Source organism: Lactuca virosa, chromosome 9 (genome assembly GCF_052849685.1).
Source record: "Lactuca virosa cultivar CGN04683 chromosome 9, Lactuca_virosa_CGN04683_v6, whole genome shotgun sequence".
Taxonomy (NCBI): domain Eukaryota; kingdom Viridiplantae; phylum Streptophyta; class Magnoliopsida; order Asterales; family Asteraceae; genus Lactuca; species Lactuca virosa.
In genome coordinates, this window is record NC_136434.1 from 300,787,553 (window position 1) to 300,807,316 (window position 19,764).

The 19,764-nt window shown below is 37.1% G+C and overlaps 2 protein-coding genes and 1 pseudogene across 6 annotated transcripts; 1 reads left to right on the forward strand and 2 right to left on the reverse strand.

The window, feature by feature from the left end:
• Nucleotides 1–220: 220 nt before the first annotated feature.
• Nucleotides 221–2,970, reverse strand: LOC145138002 (putative disease resistance protein At5g66900; annotated as a pseudogene). Its single transcript, XR_013721295.1, has 5 exons — nucleotides 1,896–2,970; nucleotides 1,428–1,831; nucleotides 995–1,345; nucleotides 698–912; nucleotides 221–602 (listed from the first exon to the last, which is right to left on the reverse strand). The product of XR_013721295.1 is annotated as a putative disease resistance protein At5g66900 (transcript).
• Nucleotides 2,971–10,768: 7,798 nt separating this feature from the next.
• LOC145138048 (methionine S-methyltransferase-like) lies at nucleotides 10,769–15,467 on the forward strand. 2 transcript variants are annotated; one of them, XM_079072191.1, is made up of 11 exons: nucleotides 10,769–11,107; nucleotides 11,377–11,570; nucleotides 11,646–11,852; nucleotides 11,951–12,424; nucleotides 12,522–12,758; nucleotides 12,879–13,013; nucleotides 13,102–13,422; nucleotides 13,490–13,669; nucleotides 13,777–14,745; nucleotides 14,823–15,121; nucleotides 15,269–15,467. In XM_079072191.1, exons 1-11 carry the CDS (start codon nucleotides 10,861–10,863, stop codon nucleotides 15,273–15,275), a joined length of 3,270 nt encoding a protein of 1,089 aa, XP_078928317.1. In that variant the 5' UTR covers nucleotides 10,769–10,860; the 3' UTR covers nucleotides 15,276–15,467. The 2 variants fall into 2 exon arrangements, with proteins under 2 accessions (XP_078928317.1, XP_078928318.1); XM_079072192.1 differs by lacking the exon at nucleotides 10,769–11,107 and adding an exon at nucleotides 11,138–11,230.
• Nucleotides 15,468–15,769: 302 nt separating this feature from the next.
• Nucleotides 15,770–18,478, reverse strand: LOC145138049 (F-box protein PP2-B15-like). 3 transcript variants are annotated; one of them, XM_079072195.1, is made up of 4 exons: nucleotides 18,307–18,478; nucleotides 17,967–18,218; nucleotides 17,397–17,515; nucleotides 15,770–17,117 (listed from the first exon to the last, which is right to left on the reverse strand). In XM_079072195.1, the coding sequence occupies exons 2-4, from the start codon at nucleotides 18,213–18,215 to the stop codon at nucleotides 16,703–16,705; spliced, it is 783 nt and encodes a 260-aa protein (XP_078928321.1). In that variant the 5' UTR covers nucleotides 18,216–18,218; nucleotides 18,307–18,478; the 3' UTR covers nucleotides 15,770–16,702. The 3 variants fall into 3 exon arrangements, with proteins under 3 accessions (XP_078928321.1, XP_078928319.1, XP_078928320.1); XM_079072193.1 differs by having other exon boundaries at nucleotides 17,967–18,222; XM_079072194.1 differs by lacking the exon at nucleotides 18,307–18,478 and having other exon boundaries at nucleotides 17,967–18,300.
• Between the last annotated feature and the right edge of the window lie 1,286 nt (nucleotides 18,479–19,764).

A 19,764-nucleotide genomic window follows, 5' to 3' on the forward strand; every position in this document is an offset into this window, starting at 1 on the left:
ATTAGAGATGGCATATAAGTTGCAAATGTTATTAGGTGAGTTTTGAAGGATAGATACAGTCAACTAAACAGCAGCAGCAACGAGGGGAACTTGAGATGAAGACCAATGATGATTATCATACGATTTTCAGGGTTTCAAGAATCAAGATTATCTTAATCTTCTTCCACCAGATGTATCTCCATGTTACGAAACTCCCGCCATTGATAAGAGATTTGTTCATTGCATACCACATGTGTATGAGATAGATCCTTTACAGATGGTGGCAGCTGATCAGGAGGAAGTCCTGTACAACCTGTCATGTAAATCACTCGTAGACCACCTAGCTTTCCTATTTCATGCAACTTGCTCAACCTTAAACAATCTGAAATGTCAAGAATGCTTAGCTTCTGAAGTCCCGAGATCGATTCTGGCAACTTTTCCAGTTTCATACAAGAACCAAGACTCAGTGTTTCCAAATTCGTCAAGTTGCCAAATTCTTTTGGAAATCCACTCATCTGGATGCAGTTTGTGATGCTCAGCTTCTTGAGGCGCACACTTGAATCTCAACGTCTTTTTATCAACCAATTGCACACTTGTACACAATTGTGAGGAAAATGACTCTCCTGCAATTGGTTGATAAAAAGACGTTGAGATTCAAACTCTCACACTTCCTCATCTTCCATTTTAAAATAATTACAATTTATGAAAGAATAAAAACCTGTGGAAATGGACAATATGCGGGCTTGCATAGCTTCTTGGATTTTTACAAGTGATGCAGGCAAATCTTCTCCTCGTGCATCAATAAACAATCTACTCCTTTGTGCTAAAGGTAGTTTGTTATTCAAGTGAATAGCAAGTTCCTTCATCAAATCATGTTGTGTCACGAATTGCTGGTCACAAAAGGTAACCGTTGCTCCTAAATCATTCCCAAAACTAAATAAATCCAGGATACATTAGTCTACAACAATGAAATTCAAAAGATTTCGGATTAACAAGTGTAGGGTGACTCACATACCCTGTGGTCACAAGATTAAGATTGACAAGATCTCTGTGGTTAAGTTCAAAAATCTTGGCGAGGGTGTCCACCCCATCATCATCATGGTTGTACAAATGCACCCACATGTTCAATAGGGATCCTCTGATCTTCTGGGAATAGCCCCAAATCCAAGAAACATTCTTTGAATTCGCCATCCAAGGCCTCAAAGCTTCTTTCTAGACCTATAACTACATCCTTGTTTAAATCTAGAACCGGACCATCTTGAGATAACTGTCTTGGCATGGATTCCCATACTGACTCGTCCTTCCCATTTAAGGCTCTGCCAACGACAGAAAGGGTAAGTGGATGTTTCTTACAACATGTTACCATCTACATGGAAGGAATACATGCACTAACAAGTTAGTCCCAAAACCAAGTAGCAAAAGAAAAAAAACAAGAGAAGAAAACTTACCTGATTCACTAGCTTATCATCAATAATTCGACTGGGTCTCAATTCGCATTCATTAAATGCTGAGTGGCAAAAGAGAGTTTTAGCATCTTTCTCGTTTAAAGGGTCCAATTGGAATACATCATAGTTCGGAAAGGCAGTCCTAGATGTGACCAGAATCTTGCATCCTCTTTTTGTAGATGGAAAGTTTTCAATGAAAGAATCAGACCACACATCATCTAATACTAGAAGCATAGGACCTGATATGTTCTCATCCAAAAACCTCTCCAGTTTGTTTTTTGCATCTTCATTGCTTTCAAACACAACTTGCAGGCCGGAGGAATTTGGATTAAAGAGATCATTCACGATTACCATCAAATTGGGTGTTTCTGAAACTGTCACAAAGAAAATATTCTCCCCAAATTTTTCTGTTGAATGTAAGAGACGATATTTAAAAACCCTAAAAGATGATTCACGAATGTGATGGATCACCTTCAATTCCAGGATCGTGGCACAGCATTTTCACCAAAGTAGTCTTTCCACATCCGCCAGCAGCGAACGATAATCATAATCCATTGAGCTACCATCACCACCACCGTTGATACATGCAACAACCTCCGCCTTCAGCTTCTCCAACTGCTCATCAAATGCTACAATTCCACTCGGAAGTTCCGGAACACACCAACCATACTTTTCTCTTTCAATGTTTTCACATCTCGATTGGTCTGTTCTGAATGAAGACGACAGAGAGCCACTGGGATTACGGACCCCACCTGTTCTCAGTCAGGTATCTTTCATTAAATCCGAAGGTAAACTGTCCATTTTCAGCTTTACATCGTTGACATCTAAAAGCGCCGCCCTAATGTCCCGACTCTGGAATGCTTGAACTTCGAATTCAAAGAATCGTAGCAAGTTACCGTTGACATCTTTTAACTTCTGTCGGTAGGCTGATTTCTTGATGATATTCCATTTTATTTTGGAACATTTTTTAACAAGTTTTATCGCTCTTTTCTTTTCATCTCTTAACATCTTCCACTCTGCCTCTGGACGATCTAGTTTCTGATTCATAATAATTGTATCCTGAATGATCGGTGCAATTCTCTCTAAGGTGAGAACGAGTAGCTTCAGTTCTGGCTTGAAATTGGCCGTGGTTTGTGCTACAGATATTACCAGATTAGCTAGTGTGGAGATGGATTGGGAAATATTAGGATCTTTCAAAAAAGCCATTTCTTGTGGCTTAATCTGAAATCGGCATAAAAATGGACAGGAAGAGGAGATGGATGGATTTTATGATACGAAGATGTTGGAAACAAAACAGAGCTTGAGCTTGACAGGGGATCCGCGTCGACGCGCCTTCTAAGCTGCTAACACTCCTGGCCTAGCCTAGTACCTTGCCAGCTTTTTTACTGCCACCTCGTCTTTTTCCGTTTAGTATTTAGTCTTAACATTTAGTTTTACTGCCACCTCATCTTTTTCCGTTTAGCATTTAGTCTTAGCATTTAGTAGGGAGTGGTAACACTCCTAGCACTTTATTTTTTTTCTTTTTTATAATTTAATTAAATTATTTTATTTTAATACACAAATATTTTTTATGTACAAATATTAATCAAATTTTATTTTTTTAAACCACCAACAATTAATATAATATAAATCAATTATATGAAAATAAGTATAATATTTAGATGCAGGTCTTTTTGGTAATTTCAGAAAATTGGTTTGTGAGAGGAACTAAGATAGGGGTGTGATGTGTAAGTCTGGGATTATTGGAGGCCATTTCTGTCAAATTCAGATTTTTGTGTCTTGTCCTTCCCTACATTTCGTCGAACACATGGACTACATTACTCATCTCACCCTTTTTCTAACATTTGAAACTGTGAAAGCAAGAGCCAAGTGAATCACAAAAAAAAAAAAGGAAAGAACCAATCAGCTCTTCCCTTTATCTATCTCTCCTCTCGCTTGCTTCTTGGCGACTTCTTCTTAGCGAGGCATTTAGCGTAATCAAAGGGATGGAGTAACGAACTAGTAGCGAGGGCAGTGGCGAGGCTTAGCGCCTCCCACTCCCTTTAGTCTAAGTATGAACAGATAGTGACAATGTGATAAAAAGAAAAAAAAATCACCTAGAGGTAATAATGCCATCTTCTGCCTACCAAAGTGGCAAAGTTTTAGGGTATTTCCGTAAAACTACAAGTGATATTTCCCTTTGTGTCGAAAAAAAAAAGAACAAAATTACAAAAATGGTCCCTGTGGTTTGCCAAAAGTAACAAAGTCAGTCCTTATTAATTTTCTTTTGATGCAAATGGCCCCTGTGGTTTGCAAAACTTGCACAGATGGCCCTTTTTACTAACGCAGTTAGGGACTAGATTCGTAACTTTGGGTAAACCATAGGGACTATTTTTGTAATTCTGTCTTAAACTGTTTTCACATCTCGATTGTTCTGTTCTGAATAAAGACGACAGAGAACCACTGGGATTACGGACCCCGCCTGTTCTCAGTCGGGTATCTTTCGTTAAATCCGAAGGTAAACTGTCCATTTTCAGCTTTACATTGTTTACCTCTAAAAGCGTCTCCCTAATGTTCCGACTCTGCAAAGCTTGAACTTCGAATTCAAAGAATCGTAGCAAGTTACCGTTGACATCTTTTAACTTTTGTCGGTAGGCTGATTTCTTGATGATATTCCACTTTACTTTGGAACATTTCTTAACAAGTTTTATCGCTCTTTGCATTTCATCTCTTAACATCTTCCACTCTGCCTCTAGTCGATCTAGTTTCTGATTCATATTAATTGTATCCTGAATGATCGGTGCAATTCTCTCTAAGGTGAGAACGAGTAGCTTCAGTTCTGGCTTGAAATTGGTCGTGGTTTGTGCTACAGATATTGTAACGCCAGTAGATCCGGGCTAGTCAATTTAGAGATAATAGGGGTCGAAAACGACTTTTCAACAAAAGATTATTTAGAATAAATAATCTTAACCAAGTTTTGGAATACGTCTCAAGGTTTCCGTACATATAAAGAACGCCGAAATCCGAGTTATAACGAAGAAGTTATGACTCGTCGAAGTTTTGCGGCAGAACCGGCACGGCACCGGGAGACGTAAATAGTGAATTTACGATAGAGCGACTTTTAGCCTTAGCGATCTAAACGAAAGTCGTAGAAAACGTTAAACCGAGAACATACAAAAAAAAGTACGCCCAAATCTGACTTCGTATGAGGAAGTTATGAATTTTCTAAGATTTGACATAGCAGTGCACGATCCGAAACTCGAATTTTAGATCGAGCGGTTTTTGGCCTACGCGACCTAAAGGAGAATTGAAGATCTCATTAATAGGAACTCAACGGTAAAAAGACAGACGAAAACGGAGTCCGTATGTAGAAGTTATGAATTTTACGCGGACATTTAACAGTATAATCTACTCGTACTGTTAAATTTAAGATCGGTCGAGAATTAGCCGACGGAGTCAAAATGAAAGTTGTAGATCTTATTTTTACCTACGCGTGGATGTAAAGAACGTAAAAACGGAGGTCGTATGTGAAAGTTACAGATTTTAGAAGTCGGAAGTGTGCTGTGCGAAAATGGGTGATGTGGCACAATCTTGGCCATTGCTTTCTCCCCAAGTCTTGCCACTAGATGGTGACATGTGGCACCAAGTTCAGCCATTTTTCACCCTATAAATAGAACCTCTCACACCCTCATTTTCTTCACACCTTTCCCATTCTTTCTTCTCTTTACTCTCTCTCTCTAGAACCTCTCTCTAGCCCCAAAACCCCCCGAAAAGCCTAGGGAACCTCCCTAGCACGAGGCGGAAGCCCCGGAGTGCTCGACGGCTCCGAGAAGAAGAGCTTTTCGGCTCGGGAACGCTGCTCTAAGCAAAGCCCGGTTTTCTATAAAACCCGCTGTAAGTGAGCTACGCCTACGCTATTTTTAATATATCGTTTATTTAATTATAGTAACGTTATTAGGAACTTATAATAAGTACTTGGGCTATTATTATGGGTTATATAAGTATTGTTTAACGCTTATATAATAGTAATAATAGCTAGACTATTAATTAGTCTCGGCGAATAATAGACTAAACTCTAGTGGTAATAATACTAGGTTTCGTCGAAGGAAATTATTTTTAAGAAGCGAAACGTTGTCTGAGTTCGGATTCACCACCTTTTCAAGTGAGTGCATAGTTACTTTCATCTTACACATAGATATAAAGTATTTTAAATAAATTACGTGTTATGTGTGCATATTATCTGTATACTTGCTATCTATGCTGGATGAACGATTTTATACATGTTTTAAATGATTTAAACTGTATATATATATATATATATATATATATATATATATATATATATATATATATATATATATATATCTACGAGAATATGTTGGGTAAAACATGGGTAGATGTAATAGATAGAATATGAGTTGGATGATGAGTTGAGAGGTGTTATAGACCACGAGGTAAGTGTGAGAGGTGGACGATGTGAGAACCCTTTCCCAAATGATGGCCCCGTCATCTAGCAGAGTATGGATGACAACCACAGACTATTCTAGACAGTCCAGTGGAACACTGGCAGGCTCGCAACCTGTAGGTGTTGTGAACGATGTGTTCACCGGTGTACTCTAAAAACCCATTGACATGTATTGCAAGTGGACTCTCGAAAACGATACTGTCAATAAACGAGATAACCCTAGCAGCTGTGCTCGAAGGACAATACTGGTAGCTGCGCCTCACATAGAATGTCACAATTCTGGCAGCTGCGCCTAAGTGATAGAACTAGCAGCTGTGCTTGACAGATGTGTCATTGACAACGATGGACTTCGTGCCAATTCCTTAGAATGATCCTTAGGAATGAATGAACGAGGAATAATTGATTCTTAGGGTAGATCCTTAAGAGTAAAGAAGATAATGGGGATGGGTAATTGGGTTGATTGTTTGATGTTTAAACATAATAATTATATTATTGTGGGTTGAAAACCCTATGTACTCACCAGGTTTCCCAACCTGACCCACTCAGTTTATTTGTATCACAGGTATCGATATGACGTTACATTACACTGAGAGATTTAAAAGAGATGTAGATCACTAGTGTAAATGAATGTAAGTTCTGTTTATGCTTATGTTTCTGTATTAACGATGACATCCCAAATGTTTTAAAATGAATAAAAATACATTTCTTCGGAAATTATTTGATAACGTATTTATCATGTGTTTCTGGGAACAAATTCCACAAGATTTTTATTAAAAGAAGTACTCTGATTTTTATAAAGCATAAACAAAATCGGTCTTTTTGGCCGTGAAAATGGGGATGTCACAGATATTACCAGATTAGCTAGTGTGGAGATGGATTGGGAAATATTAGGATCTTTCAAAAAAGCCATTTCTTGTGGCTTAATCTGAAATCGACATAAAAATGGACAGGAAGAGGAGATGGATGGATTTATGATACGAAGATGTTGGAAACAAAACAGAGCTTGAGCTTGACAGGGATCCGAGTCAACGCGACTTCTAAGTATGAGAACAGATGGTGACATAGTGTGATAAAAAGAAAAAAAGAAAAAAAAGGAAAAAAAATCACCTAGAGGTAATAATGCCATCCTCTGCCTACCAAAGTGGCAAAGTTTTAGGGTATTTCCGTAAAACTACAAGTGATATTTGCCTTTGTGTCGAAAATAAAATCTAGAGAAACGGAATGAAAGGATGGCCTTGCATCATTTTCGAGTTTAAGCCTCATAAGCTCATGCGTGCCTAGATCTGAAGTCACAACTTCATGATATACTCAAATCCGAGTGATTAATTTGAACGATTGATATTAACTTTGGTAATTGATAATGATCAGAGTGAATGACCAGAGTAATTGATTTTAATCAAAGTGGTTGATATTGAGTAGAGTAATTAACATGAGTAGATAATAATATAAGTGACTAACTCGATTGATCAGAGTAAAGTGATTAATTAATCAATAATTTGAGTAATTCGAGAAATTTATTAAAAAAATTGACCTGAGTAAATTGAGTGGTTGATTTGAGTAATCTGAGTAGTTGTGGATATTTGAGTAAATTAATCACATTGTGGGTATCGTAGAGATTAATGAGATTGAAATTAATTTGAGTGATTTGTGAACGAATGGTCATATTCGAAATATAACTTATAATAAGGTTGACTTGCGAAGTGTCTAGTTTATATTTAATGATGATAATTGCTATGAGTATTTACACTTGTGACTTCAGGATGAGTCATAAGTCAAGTGTCGAATGATTATTAAGGAAGACTAAGAGAAATGTTGGTTTGAGTTATGATAATGAGTTTAGATAAATATAAGATACGAGACGAGTAATAGAGAAACATTTTGAATATTAGTATTGAACAATTATTATTGATATGAGTTATTAATCACCGATCTGAGTAATAGGGGAGATTGATTTTAATATTTGGGAATAATAATAATAATAATAATAATAATAATAATAAGTATCGATTTGTAATTGTCGGGGCCTTTTTCCCTACCAATTATAGTCGATTGCCAGTGCAAAGTTATATGTAAGAAATATAAATTAAAGACACATGAAGTGTCTAGATATAAGAGAAACTATGTAAGTTGTTTAAACTTACAAAGGATATGCGACATAAGAGTTATATAATAATTTTGATGAGAATTTGTAAAGGAGTAAAAGGATGAGATGAATAAAATATGATCCTTGAATGAGTATGAGATAAAATGAGAAAACTTGAGATCATATGAGAACAAGAGTGAGATTATATGAGATAAGAGTAAAGCGAGAGAATAAAATGAGATATATATTGTGAGAAGAGTTAGCTTACCCTAGATTAGTAGCACGAGATTTCAAGAGATTCTGAGGATGAAATCTTTTGAAGGGGGAAGTACAGTAACACCCGATTTTTCATAACAGGTGTTACTTCATGAGATATAGATATTATGAGTTGAGTAAATAAGATAAAGCATTGAGCTACTTTATTTTTAGAAATGATATTCAACAAAATATAACTAAATAATGTTATAGAGCTCGTTGAGAGGATTCCGTGGATATAAAGTTCATCAAAAACGGAGTTCGTATGAGAAAGTTATGATCGTTTGAAGATTTGATGTAAGTACGCTGCTATATTGAGAAAGTCAACGAAAGTCAAGTTAACGGTCAAACCTATGACTCTCACGTTGTGAGGAATGTTGTCTCACGACGTGAGCAACATGAATCGACCAAAACACGTGGCGAAAGAGCAGGACACGTGGCAGAAACCGGTCTAAACACTTCTCACGGCGTGAGAAGTAAATGTTCACGACGTGAGCAAGCTGAGACTATAAAAACGAGTCCTTTGTGTTATTTTGGAGGATTTTGGTTCGCGGGAGGGGAGATGTTGCTCGGGAGCCGTTCCCGGGAGTCTATATCGGAGATGTTATACCGTCATATGGGGGATACGGGCCGAGATACGAGATCTGTTGTGGTATATTTTACCCCGTTAATTAGTATTTGTGATATATGATTATTATTAGATATATTAGACCCGTGTAAGGGTTACGGGTATTTGTGATATGGAGCTATTATGAACTCGTTGGTGAGACTAGTGAGAAAATCTCATGATTAGATATTGAGTTTGGTTGATAAGGGTTATAAACCCTATTACCCGAAAAATACCCGATATGAGAGATTTAGCCACGGGCTTATGAGTTTAGCCTATTATAATACTATTATGATATTTGGTTATTATTGTTATAAGAGGTCATAGGGTATAATTATTAGTGAGTCTGGACAGGTTTTGAGGAACTTGTTATTTGATAAATAGGTGTTACCATGTGACGAGCTGATAGATAGTGAAAAAGCAAAGCTGAGACTGGAATAAGTCTATCGACTATCCAGGTGAGTAACACTACTCTAACATCCAATGTTGTGATAATTGTGATGATTATTATATAATTGATTATTAATTAGAATATTAATTGTTGATTGAGAGAAATGAGAAAAATGATGAGAAATAGATTATAGATGAGAGATTGGATTATATTAATAGATCAATATACGATCGATAGATATATTATGATCGGAAGATATAACATATTTGATTTATTGGTCATTGAGTATGAGATTTAATATGAGTGAGATACTGATTATTGATTGGACATGTATTTGAAAAGATTACTACTGAATAAATGAATCCTTTGATGAAATGATTACATGTGTGACAATTATGTGGAATATACATGATTTATATGAATTATGATTTATTTGATTATGTTTTAGTAGTCAGTGGCGGAGCTTCAATATTTCATTTGGGGGGGGGGGGGAAATACAATTTGTATAAACATTGGTGAATAGGGGGGGCATAGTCAAAATTTTATATTTTTGGGCTAAATATGTATATAGTTAAAGCATAGGGACTATTTGTGCCAAAAAAATCAAGGGGGGGGGGGCACAACCCCCTAGCCCTATGAAAGATCCGCCCCTATTAGTAGTTGTTATTCACTAAGCCGTGAGACTTACGTTTTTGTGATAATCTGTTTTGCAGGTAGATTTATTGTAACGCCCGACTCGATACTGTGTGTGCTGCCAGCATGATCCTTGTGATAACTTCTTGTATGCCAGAGTGCCACTGTACACCAAAATTATTTGTAAAACTTTTAAATGATTTTTGATAAATTTGGGTGTACCTTGGTAGAAAAATATGGGCGTTACAAAAACCTCACACAACTTATAGTTCTATCTGGATAGTATGAACATATCAGAAAAAAATCTGATTGGTGCCAGGCTTTATCCTATTCGTTGCCTGATTTGGAGGCTTTGAGCTTGTCTACTTGTCAACTTTCAGGCCCTTTAGATGACTCCTTGGGAAGCTACAATCACTTTCTGTAATTCGTTTTGCTCAGAACAATCTTAGCACTCCAATTCCAGATTTCTTTGGGAATTTCAGAAATCTAACAGTTCTGCATCTTGGTGCTTGTAATTTGCGTGGAACATTTCCCTAAAAGGTATTGGAATTGCAGAATTTACAGAGTCTAGATCTATCAAGCAATATGAATCTTCATGGTTCTTTATTATATTTTCTTGTGAACGGATCCCTTCAAAGTTTAGTGAGAGAGAGTGTGTGGTTGGGTTCTTGATGGTCCTCGGTAACTGGAGAGAGAGAGAGAGAGAGAGAGAGAGAGAGAGAGAGAGAGAGAGAGAGAGAGAGAGAGAGAGAGAGAGAGAGAGAGAGAATTTTTTTTTTAATGACGAAAATGTCTTTTCACTTAACAGACAAATCTTGAGTTGACGAAGTTAGCAGATTTTGTGAAACCATTTGACCATTTATAAAGTTTTGTCTAATAATAATTTGCGGGCTTTTGTGTAAATATCTTTAAAATAGCGCGAAAACCCATACTACGGATATCCATATACTCTAGCAGCTTCTACAACACTGTTCGCAGTACCGTTCTACGCGACTCGATTACTCGGAAGCTTTTTCTCCATCAATGGCTGTAGTGAAGGGATTGTACGGATCGATAGATGAGTTCTTGAAGCACTGTTCACAGTCAGGTGACTCTGCCTACAGTGCATTCAGATCACTTCTAGAGCGCCTCGAGGATCCGAAGACCCGAAACGAAGCCAGGATCTTCTTTGCACATCTCAAGAAAAAGCTCGAAAGCGATGGAGCATCCGATCAGTGTCTGGATACTTACCATTTCCAAATACAAGACGTATATCTCGGACAAAATGAAGGTCCTCTCTGTCTACTACATATGTACCCAATCGAAGTTGTGGATGTTTGTCACCGTCTATGTTTTTTCCCTTTCCCCTTTTTTGACTAAAATCTGCAATTGAGGCTTGCAAAGAGCAGCGATGGTTATTTGCGTAGCTTTACTCGCTTTTTTTTTCTTCCTTTTTTGCCATATTTGTTGAAATTTGTGTTTATACATCATTTTTCTCAGAAGAATGTATGTCTGGGCGAAATGTTGCTTTGCCTTCTTACTTTTTTCTGCCTGATTTAGGTTATCAAAAGAGAAACAAGCTGACTATGATGGTGATCCCCAGCATCTTTATGCCAGAGGACTGGTCCTTTACTTTCTACGAAGGGCTGAATAGATATCCTGACACTATCTTCAAAGACAAAATAGTTGCTGAACTTGGTTGTGGAAATGGATGGATATCCATAGCAATTGCCGAGAGATGGTTACCATCGAAGGTAATGAGCCCATCCATACTAATGAAATGCTGATTGAAATATGGTAATGAAAATTTCTAAAAAAATGTCCTACAGGTTTATGGCCTTGATATAAATCCAAGAGCAGTGAAGATTTCGTGGATAAACTTGTATTTAAATGCTTTCGATGAGAATGGAGAGCCGATTTATGACCACGAGAAGAAAACTTTGCTTGACAGAGTGGAGTTTTATGAATCTGATCTGCTATCTTACTGCAGAGATAATCACATAGAGCTTGAGCGAATTGTTGGATGTATACCACAGGTCTGGTTATGAAATCAGCTACTCTTGTTTTTCATCTTGCGCATACAGTTAGGGATCAATACAAGATTATGTTTTCAATTCTCTTCATTGTCTTGTAGATTCTCAATCCAAATCCCGATGCAATGTCCAAGCTTATCACAGAAAACGCAAGTGAAGAGTTTCTATATTCATTAAGTAACTACTGTGCACTACAGGGTTTTGTTGAGGATCAATTTGGGTTAGGTCTAATTGCTAGGGCAGTTGAAGAAGGAATTGAAGTGATGAAACCAATGGGAATCATGATTTTCAATATTGGAGGTCGACCAGGGCAGGCTGTTTGTAAAAGGTTATTTCAAAGGCGTGGTCTCATTGTGGCACAGCTATGGCAGACTAAAATTCTTCAGGCTTCTGACACTGACATTTCGGCTTTAGTTGAAATTGAGAAGAATAATCCACATCGTTTTGAGTTTTTCATGGGACTTGTTGGGGATCAACCAATTTGTGCTAGAACTGCATGGGCTTTTGGGAAGGCTGGTGGACGTATTTCTCATGCTTTGTCAGTTTACAGCTGTCAGCTTCGACAACCGAATCAGGTCCTCTTTAATTTATAGAAGCTAAATGCAAGAAATAAAAGCACAAAGAACACTACTCCTTAAAATTGATTGAATACTAAACCAACTAAACTGACAGGTTAAAAAAATATTCGAGTTTCTGAAAAATGGGTTTCAAGATATCAGCAATTCCTTGGATTTATCATTTGAAGACGATTCTGTTGCTGATGAGAAGATACCTTTCCTAGCATATCTTGCTAGTGTTTTGAAAGACGATTCACACTTCCCATATGAGCCTCCATCTGGAAGTAAAAGGTTCCGGAATCTTATTGCAGGCTTCATGAAAACATACCACCATGTACCAATCACCGCTGATGTAAGAAGTCTTCCTTCCCTTTTTAAAAAGAGTAAAATAAAATGCTATTTTCCTTTTTTACATCTTTTTGTGAGAAATAACTTGCATTCCTGACTTGTTTATTGTTAACCTTGTTGCAAGAATGTTGTTGTGTTTCCTTCACGAGCTACAGCAATTGAGAATGCTCTGCAATTGTTTACCCCACGTCTTGCCATTGTTGATGATCATCTTAGCAGACACCTACCCAGGCAATGGTTAACCTCACTTCAGATGGAGGTATAAATATAGTAATAACTTTTAAACATTTACTTCAATATATAATAACAATTTGGGATTAAAAATTTCATCCTGATTTAAATTTCAGCATAACGAGAATGATAATTCGTCTGCAAGTGCAATTACAGTTATAGAAGCACCACGCCAATCAGATTTAATGATAGAGCTGATAAAGAAGTTAAGGCCACAAGTTGTGGTTACTGGGATGGCTGACTTTGAGGCTGTTACTAGTTCTGCTTTTGAGCATATTTTAATGACTACAATGGAAATTGGAGCTCGTCTTTTTATAGATATATCTGATCAGTTTGAGCTTTCCAGTCTCCCCAGTTCTAATGGGGTCCTCAAATATCTTGCTAGAACTCCATTGCCTTCTCATGCAGCTATTATCTGTGGATTATTGAAAAATCAGGTAATTTGCAGTCTCTGTTTTTGGCTTATTCTGTTGTAATGTACATGTACTGAAATTCTTTTTCCAGGTTTATAAAGATCTTGAAGTAGCTTTTGTGATATCAGAAGAGCCAACCATTTGTAAGGCATTGTCTAAGAGTGTGGAACTACTACAGGGAAATACTGCACTAATTAGCCAATACTATTATGGTTGTCTTTTCAATGAACTTCTTTCATTCCAGCTTCCTGATCGACATCCACCTGCAGAGGTTACTTCTTTCACTTAATTATGTCTTGTATGTAAAGCTAAAAGCTCTTTTAGACATTTCTACATATATCTAGATTTGACTCCTATTATGATTTTTTATTTTTTTAGAGAGAATCCAATGATGCAGAATCCAGTGAAATGATCGGCTTTTCAACCTCAGCAATCTCGGTTCTTACCAACTCGGAATTCTCAATAACAGACACCGAAAAGTCTCCCTTGATCCACATGGACGTGGACCAAATCTTTCTCCCCACTCCAACTCCCGTAAAATCCGCCATTTTCGAAAGCTTCGCAAGACAAAACGTAACAGAATCCGAATGCGACACAACACCCAGCCTCAAAAATTTCATCAAAACCACATACGGTTTTTCCACCAATCACAATTCAGAATTCATATACGCAGACTGCCCACAAGCCATTTTCACCAAATTAGTCCTTACATGCATTCAAGAAAACGCCACTCTCTGTTTGCCAACGGGATCAAACGGGAATTACATTTCTGTTGCCAAATTCCTAAACGCAAAAATCATGCCAGTTGTCACCAAACTCGAAAACCATTTCAAAATGACCCAAGATCTACTCAGTGGTGTATTGGAAAACGTGAGTAAACCATGGGTTTATATTGCGGGGCCCACGGTAAACCCGACCGGTTTGATCTACAGCAATGATGAAATCGGAAATTTGCTGACTGTTTGTGCGAAATACGGGGCCCGGGTTATAATTGATACTTCGTTTTCTGGGGTGGAGTTTGAACAGAATTATGGGTTGAAAGAGTGGGATTTGGATGGGAGTTTGGTGAAATTGATTTCGGGAAAACCGAGTTTTAATGTGTGTTTGCTTGGAGGGTTGTTTTTTAAGATGGTTAGTGGAGGGATTACGTTTGGGTTTTTGGTTGTAGATCGGAGGTTTTGGGGTGATGGGATTTATAAATTTTCAGGGTTGAGTAAACCGCATAGTACTGTTAGATATACTGCAAAAAAATTGCTGGATCTTAGAGAGCAGAAAGCGGGTGATCTTTTGGATGCTACTCAAGGACAGTGGAAGTTGCTGTCTGGAAGATTTAAACAGCTGAAAGAGGTAACATTTTACTTTGAAAGTTATACTTCAAATTTGTTAGCTCTCACTCTTTCTTCTTTGTTATGTATGATGGTTAGACACTGGAGGGGTGTGGTTGGGAGGTAGTTGAAGCTTGTGGTGGGGTTTCCATAGTTGCAAAGCCATCTGCTTACATAGGAAAAAAATTGGAGCTGAATCAACACAATTCTTCTTGCTCTTGGAAAGCCGTTTTGAATGACTCGAATATCAGAGAAGCAATGGTTAGAGCCACTGGTCTTTGCATCAATGGTCCTTCATGGACTGGAATCCCGGGCTATTTTCGGTTCACGTTAGCACTACAAGACTCCGATTTTACTCGGGCTTTAGAATGCATCAACAAGTTCAATGAACTTGTCAAGTAAGTGAAGAAATCGTTTCAAAGTGTTTTTTTACTACTTTCATGTTATATATTCTACTTTGCTAACAAATCACTTGTAATATTTTGTTGTTTTTTTTTTTACAAGTTTTATCACCATTGGAGCCCTTATTCCTTTCTTTGTTTTAGTTTTTAACTTTTATAGATCAATGGCGGCGGCAGCCATTATGTGGGAACACAAACGTGACTGGGGGTGGGGTTTTACAAGTCAAGTTGGAAAAATAATTTGTGTATTTTGGACGGAAACTGGAAATTCATTTTATAATATTATCCACTTGTCATGGATTACGATTAATTTTCTCTAAATATAATCTTTTTATAATTTAAATGTATATATATTGACTATGTGGTGCTAAAGATGGATCTCGTTCACATATTAGGCACCATACCTATCCAAAGAAAAATATATCCGCAAAACAGATAAGATTTGGATTCCAGTCAAGGTCGGCAATTCGGCATATGATAACTTCTACGGAATAAACTTGGAAACAAAATATTACAAAAATCGACCATTGAAAAAAATTAAAGTAAACTTACTTTGTAGGGTCTCAACCTATTATTGTTGTATGTATTTGGTCAAATTTGTATACGTTTTGCTATTAAAGTCACCGAGTAGTTCAAAAGCTACCATTTTGATCGTCATTGTTTATATTTTGTATGATTTATTGTTAAACTATGTCTTAGTCATCATCTTCGGCCAACATCAGCTACTCCCAACACCAATATCCACCCCCAACAACACCATCTATCTCTAGCAATAAACATCTTCTATCAACATCATTCGCCACCATAACCACTCATCTCCACCACTCATCACTACCACTAAGAAAATAATCTAAAATTCTTAAACATAGGTGTTTATCGGTGCCCCGATTCGAGAAGGATGGGGAGAGGAGCAGGGAAAGCTGTGAACAAGACGAGAGATGTCGACAATAGTAAAGGGAGGAGTGGGAGTGGTGTTTTTACCGGAGAAGAGGATAAGAAAATTGTGCGTTTTGTAGTATTTTTGAGAAATAAACATGTCAAATGATGTTATCTTCTTCATTGGACTTGTTTTAGCTGGGGAAGATAAGTGTAAAATTGATGATGATTGGAAAAGATGAAAATGATTTAATTTGTAAGAAAGTTAGTTTAATGGTAAATTGAGTAACAAAAATGTGAGTTCAGTGATGTTTCTTGAACATGTAGACTTACTAGACTTGCAATAACTGGTCAAAATAATATTTTTGAACAACAAACGTGAGTTTAATAGTAAATCGTTTATAAAATAAAATAAAACAAGAAAGTGACTAAATTGGAACGAAGCCGATTTTAATGCAAATGTCGTTGCATCAATGGACCTTTTATGGACCGGAATCCTGGGCTATTTCGGTTCTCGTTAGCACTCCAAGACACAAATTCTAACTGGGATTTTGATTGCATCAACAAGGGATTTAGATTGCATCAACAAGTTAAGTGAACTTGTCAAGTAAGTCAAATCGTTTGAATATTTTTACAAGTTTCATGTTATATATGTTACATTTTCTATTACGGTACAAAACACTCCCAATTTTGATAATATTACTAGATAGGTCTAATTTCGATTCCCTCAACAAGAAGCCCTCCTTTTAAATGGACACCTTCAATCTCTTTTAATCTCATTATAACATCTTTTTCGTGTATTCCATCGTTGTAAAATTCTCCCAATTCTATCTCCAACCATCCGTCATTTCGTTCATGATAAACCCTAGATATATTTTCTCCAATTTTTGAGCTCGATCCTTGTTTCGGAGACAAGATTATCGTCCCTTGCGAAAGGAATTTGCCAACTTCCAATGAAACCTCGGATGGTAAAATGTCTAATCCATATGCACGATGAGATGCCATATTGACAATGAGGTAGGCTCGATATTGGGTATTTGGTGATAAGAGTTTGGTGTTTATTTTTCCTTCAATTTCAAGCCAACTTGTCATTCTAAGCTCCACGGCTTCCGCAAATCTATTAATTTTTTTAATATTTAATCCATAAATATAAATTGTCATCGTACTATTAAATATATGTAATCACAGAAAACTATATTCAAAGTTGGTGTCTTATGACTACATATTATCACTAAATAGCCACCAATTTCTCATAAAAGGGTTCTAGTGACTTTTTTTTACAATAAAGCAATTTCTCAGAAAGGTGTTGGAGATCGATATGATTTATTTTGTATTAAATGTCTAGAAACGATCATTTTTTGTGATTTTAGTGATTATCATGTATATTGTACATCACCTCGATTGTAGAATGGGTTTCCAACACCAAAAGAGAGGATTGTCTGACCAAGCGATGTTGAGTTCCCTTGCACTTAACATGTAACATCTTTTACCTGTCGCTTTGTCTACTGAGAATGTCTACAATCCAAAACCAGGAGTGTTAGATCAACGATCAATGGATAAAGAGAAATATTTGTGGCAAATAAAAATTTTAAATTGTTAAGCAATGCAATAAAAGATAAGCAAGAATACACGACACCATAATCTATCTGATTCAGCTAAAGAGATTTGAATTACGTCCAAGAACAGGAACCAGAGATATCTTATATTATTCAACTGTTAACCAAAAATCTTCCTAATCATTGGGCCGAACCCATATACAAGTAAATCTGAAAGAACTAAACGTCTCCCACTTATCCCGTTGATTTCACAATTCGGGTTTGTCCACTTTATTTTGGGTCGGATCATAAATCCGTTCGGACCTCCAAATTCCAAGTCACACTCTAATATTAATCATTAAATCAATTGCATCCGACCAACAAAAAATATATAGAGAGAACATTTGATAAAACGATTATACGTTAATTACCTTGATGCCACCATCAATCAAAAGGGGACTTGAAAGCTTGAAGAACAGATCCCTCTTGGATTTATACTTCACAGGAGACACACATCTCGATATGATTTCCTGGTAATCAGATGGCAAAAATTCATCCCACAAAACATCCGATTCTGTAGCGTCCCTAACAACCGAAGAGACAACTGCAAACCGACATGCATCCCGAGGGGACCCACGAGAGAGGATGTGTACTATGCAATCATGGGGCATATCCTTCATGTTCTTTCTAAGTGAACAACAACATATATGATATATGAATACATATTTATGTATATCTGCATATGCGTATTTGATATGAGTGCATCCTTACCTTGACAAATGGGTTTTCCTTTATTGTTGTTTTTATAAGATCAATGGTTACGATCCCGCCGGGACAATAAACGTGGGAGTAGTTAAGTTTGGTAAACTAGTTTTATATGATCGATTTAATGAAGAAACCCACGTTTAAAGCAAATGTTATACTAATGGATCTCATTCACATGGGCACCATAGCTCTCCAAAGAAGAATATAAAAGCGAAACATATAAGATTTTGACTGTAGTCAAGGCGGGTGACATCAATTCTGACGTCTCAATTAGGTATTCAATTAAGAAAATCGATACCTAACTACCTATAATAATTCTAAGACAAAACTTCAAAAATGGTCCCTGTGGTTTTCGAAAATTTTAAGTTTAGTCTCTAAGTTTTAAAAACCTCACAGATATTCCATGTGGTTTCAAAACTTTTAACAAATGATCATTTTCGCTAACTCCATTAGCATTTAACCGTTAAGTGAAGGATATTTCTGTCATTTCACAACCACAGCGACCATTTATGAAGTTTTGCCTTATTTAAAAAAAAAGAAAAAAACTATAATTATTTAATATTAAAGGGCCCCATCCTCTCTCTCTTATTCTCTCTCTCTCTCTCTCTCTCTCTCTCTCTCTCTCTCTCTCCCGTTTTTCTTCACCACCGGCCAAGAAGAGGCTGTCGACCATCGGAGTTGCCTCACCTTTCCCAGCCTCCTCCACCCTCCTCCTTCGAATCTGTGATGCCGACAAGAGTAGAAAAAAGGCAAAACACGTAGACCACAGTCTTCCTCCACCGTCGTCCGCCTCCATCTCGACGGTGTAGTAGCCCATCTCACCCCAGCTCTTCCCTTCGTGATTACGACCAACCCCGACCTCCCATACCACCCTTCGAGCTCACCACCGTCGCGTAGCACCCCCCCTTGGTCATTGTTGTCTTCCCTCCTTTCCCACAGTCCCATTGTTTGGTTAAATACCCAGGAAGAAATGAATTCGTTGGAAAAACGGGATTGCTGATCTCGGCAACAGATCTTCCACACCAAACCTTTTCTGCTTCCTGCGTGCTTTTTTCCCTTCTCGAATTGATGAAGACGATGACCCCAGCCCCTATTAGTTGTAACCTGTGAATACAACCTTGTACACCAACGTTTAATTCAGAATTGCACTTCTAGTAATACTGGAACAGAGAAAGAACAACACAGAAACAATGAACAGGGAAGAATGAAATGAGAACAGGGGAAGGAATGGTTTGGGAAAATTGGGGACTCTGAAGCCTGAATCAAGACTTGAAAGTTGAGGCTAATTGCAAAAATGAAAGTAGATATAATTGATAATAGCTTAGTGTTTTTCAAACTTGAAAAAAAAAATAGATTAGAAATTGAAACAAAGTTTCTCATGATGGTCTTCTTTGTTTTACAACCATTAATACATCTGGGTTTATTTGTTTTTTTTTTTTGATCCATTCTTCTTAACACAATCAA

Bases quoted from the DNA above. Each gene is read 5' to 3' on its own strand.
- LOC145138049 (XM_079072195.1), bottom strand. From the start codon at position 18,215: ATGAAGGATATGCCCCATGATTGCATAGTACACATCCTCTCTCGTGGG. The intron at 17,516-17,966 runs GTAATTAACGTA...TTTGGATTGTAG, and splicing joins TGATTGATGGTGGCATCAAG to ACATTCTCAGTAGACAAAGC. The intron at 17,118-17,396 runs GTGATGTACAAT...AAAAATTAATAG, and splicing joins AAACCCATTCTACAATCGAG to ATTTGCGGAAGCCGTGGAGC.
- LOC145138048 (XM_079072191.1), top strand. From the start codon at position 10,861: ATGGCTGTAGTGAAGGGATTGTACGGATCGATAGATGAGTTCTTGAAG. The intron at 11,853-11,950 runs GTCTGGTTATGA...ATTGTCTTGTAG, and splicing joins TTGTTGGATGTATACCACAG to ATTCTCAATCCAAATCCCGA. The intron at 13,670-13,776 runs GTTACTTCTTTC...TTATTTTTTTAG, and splicing joins ATCGACATCCACCTGCAGAG to AGAGAATCCAATGATGCAGA.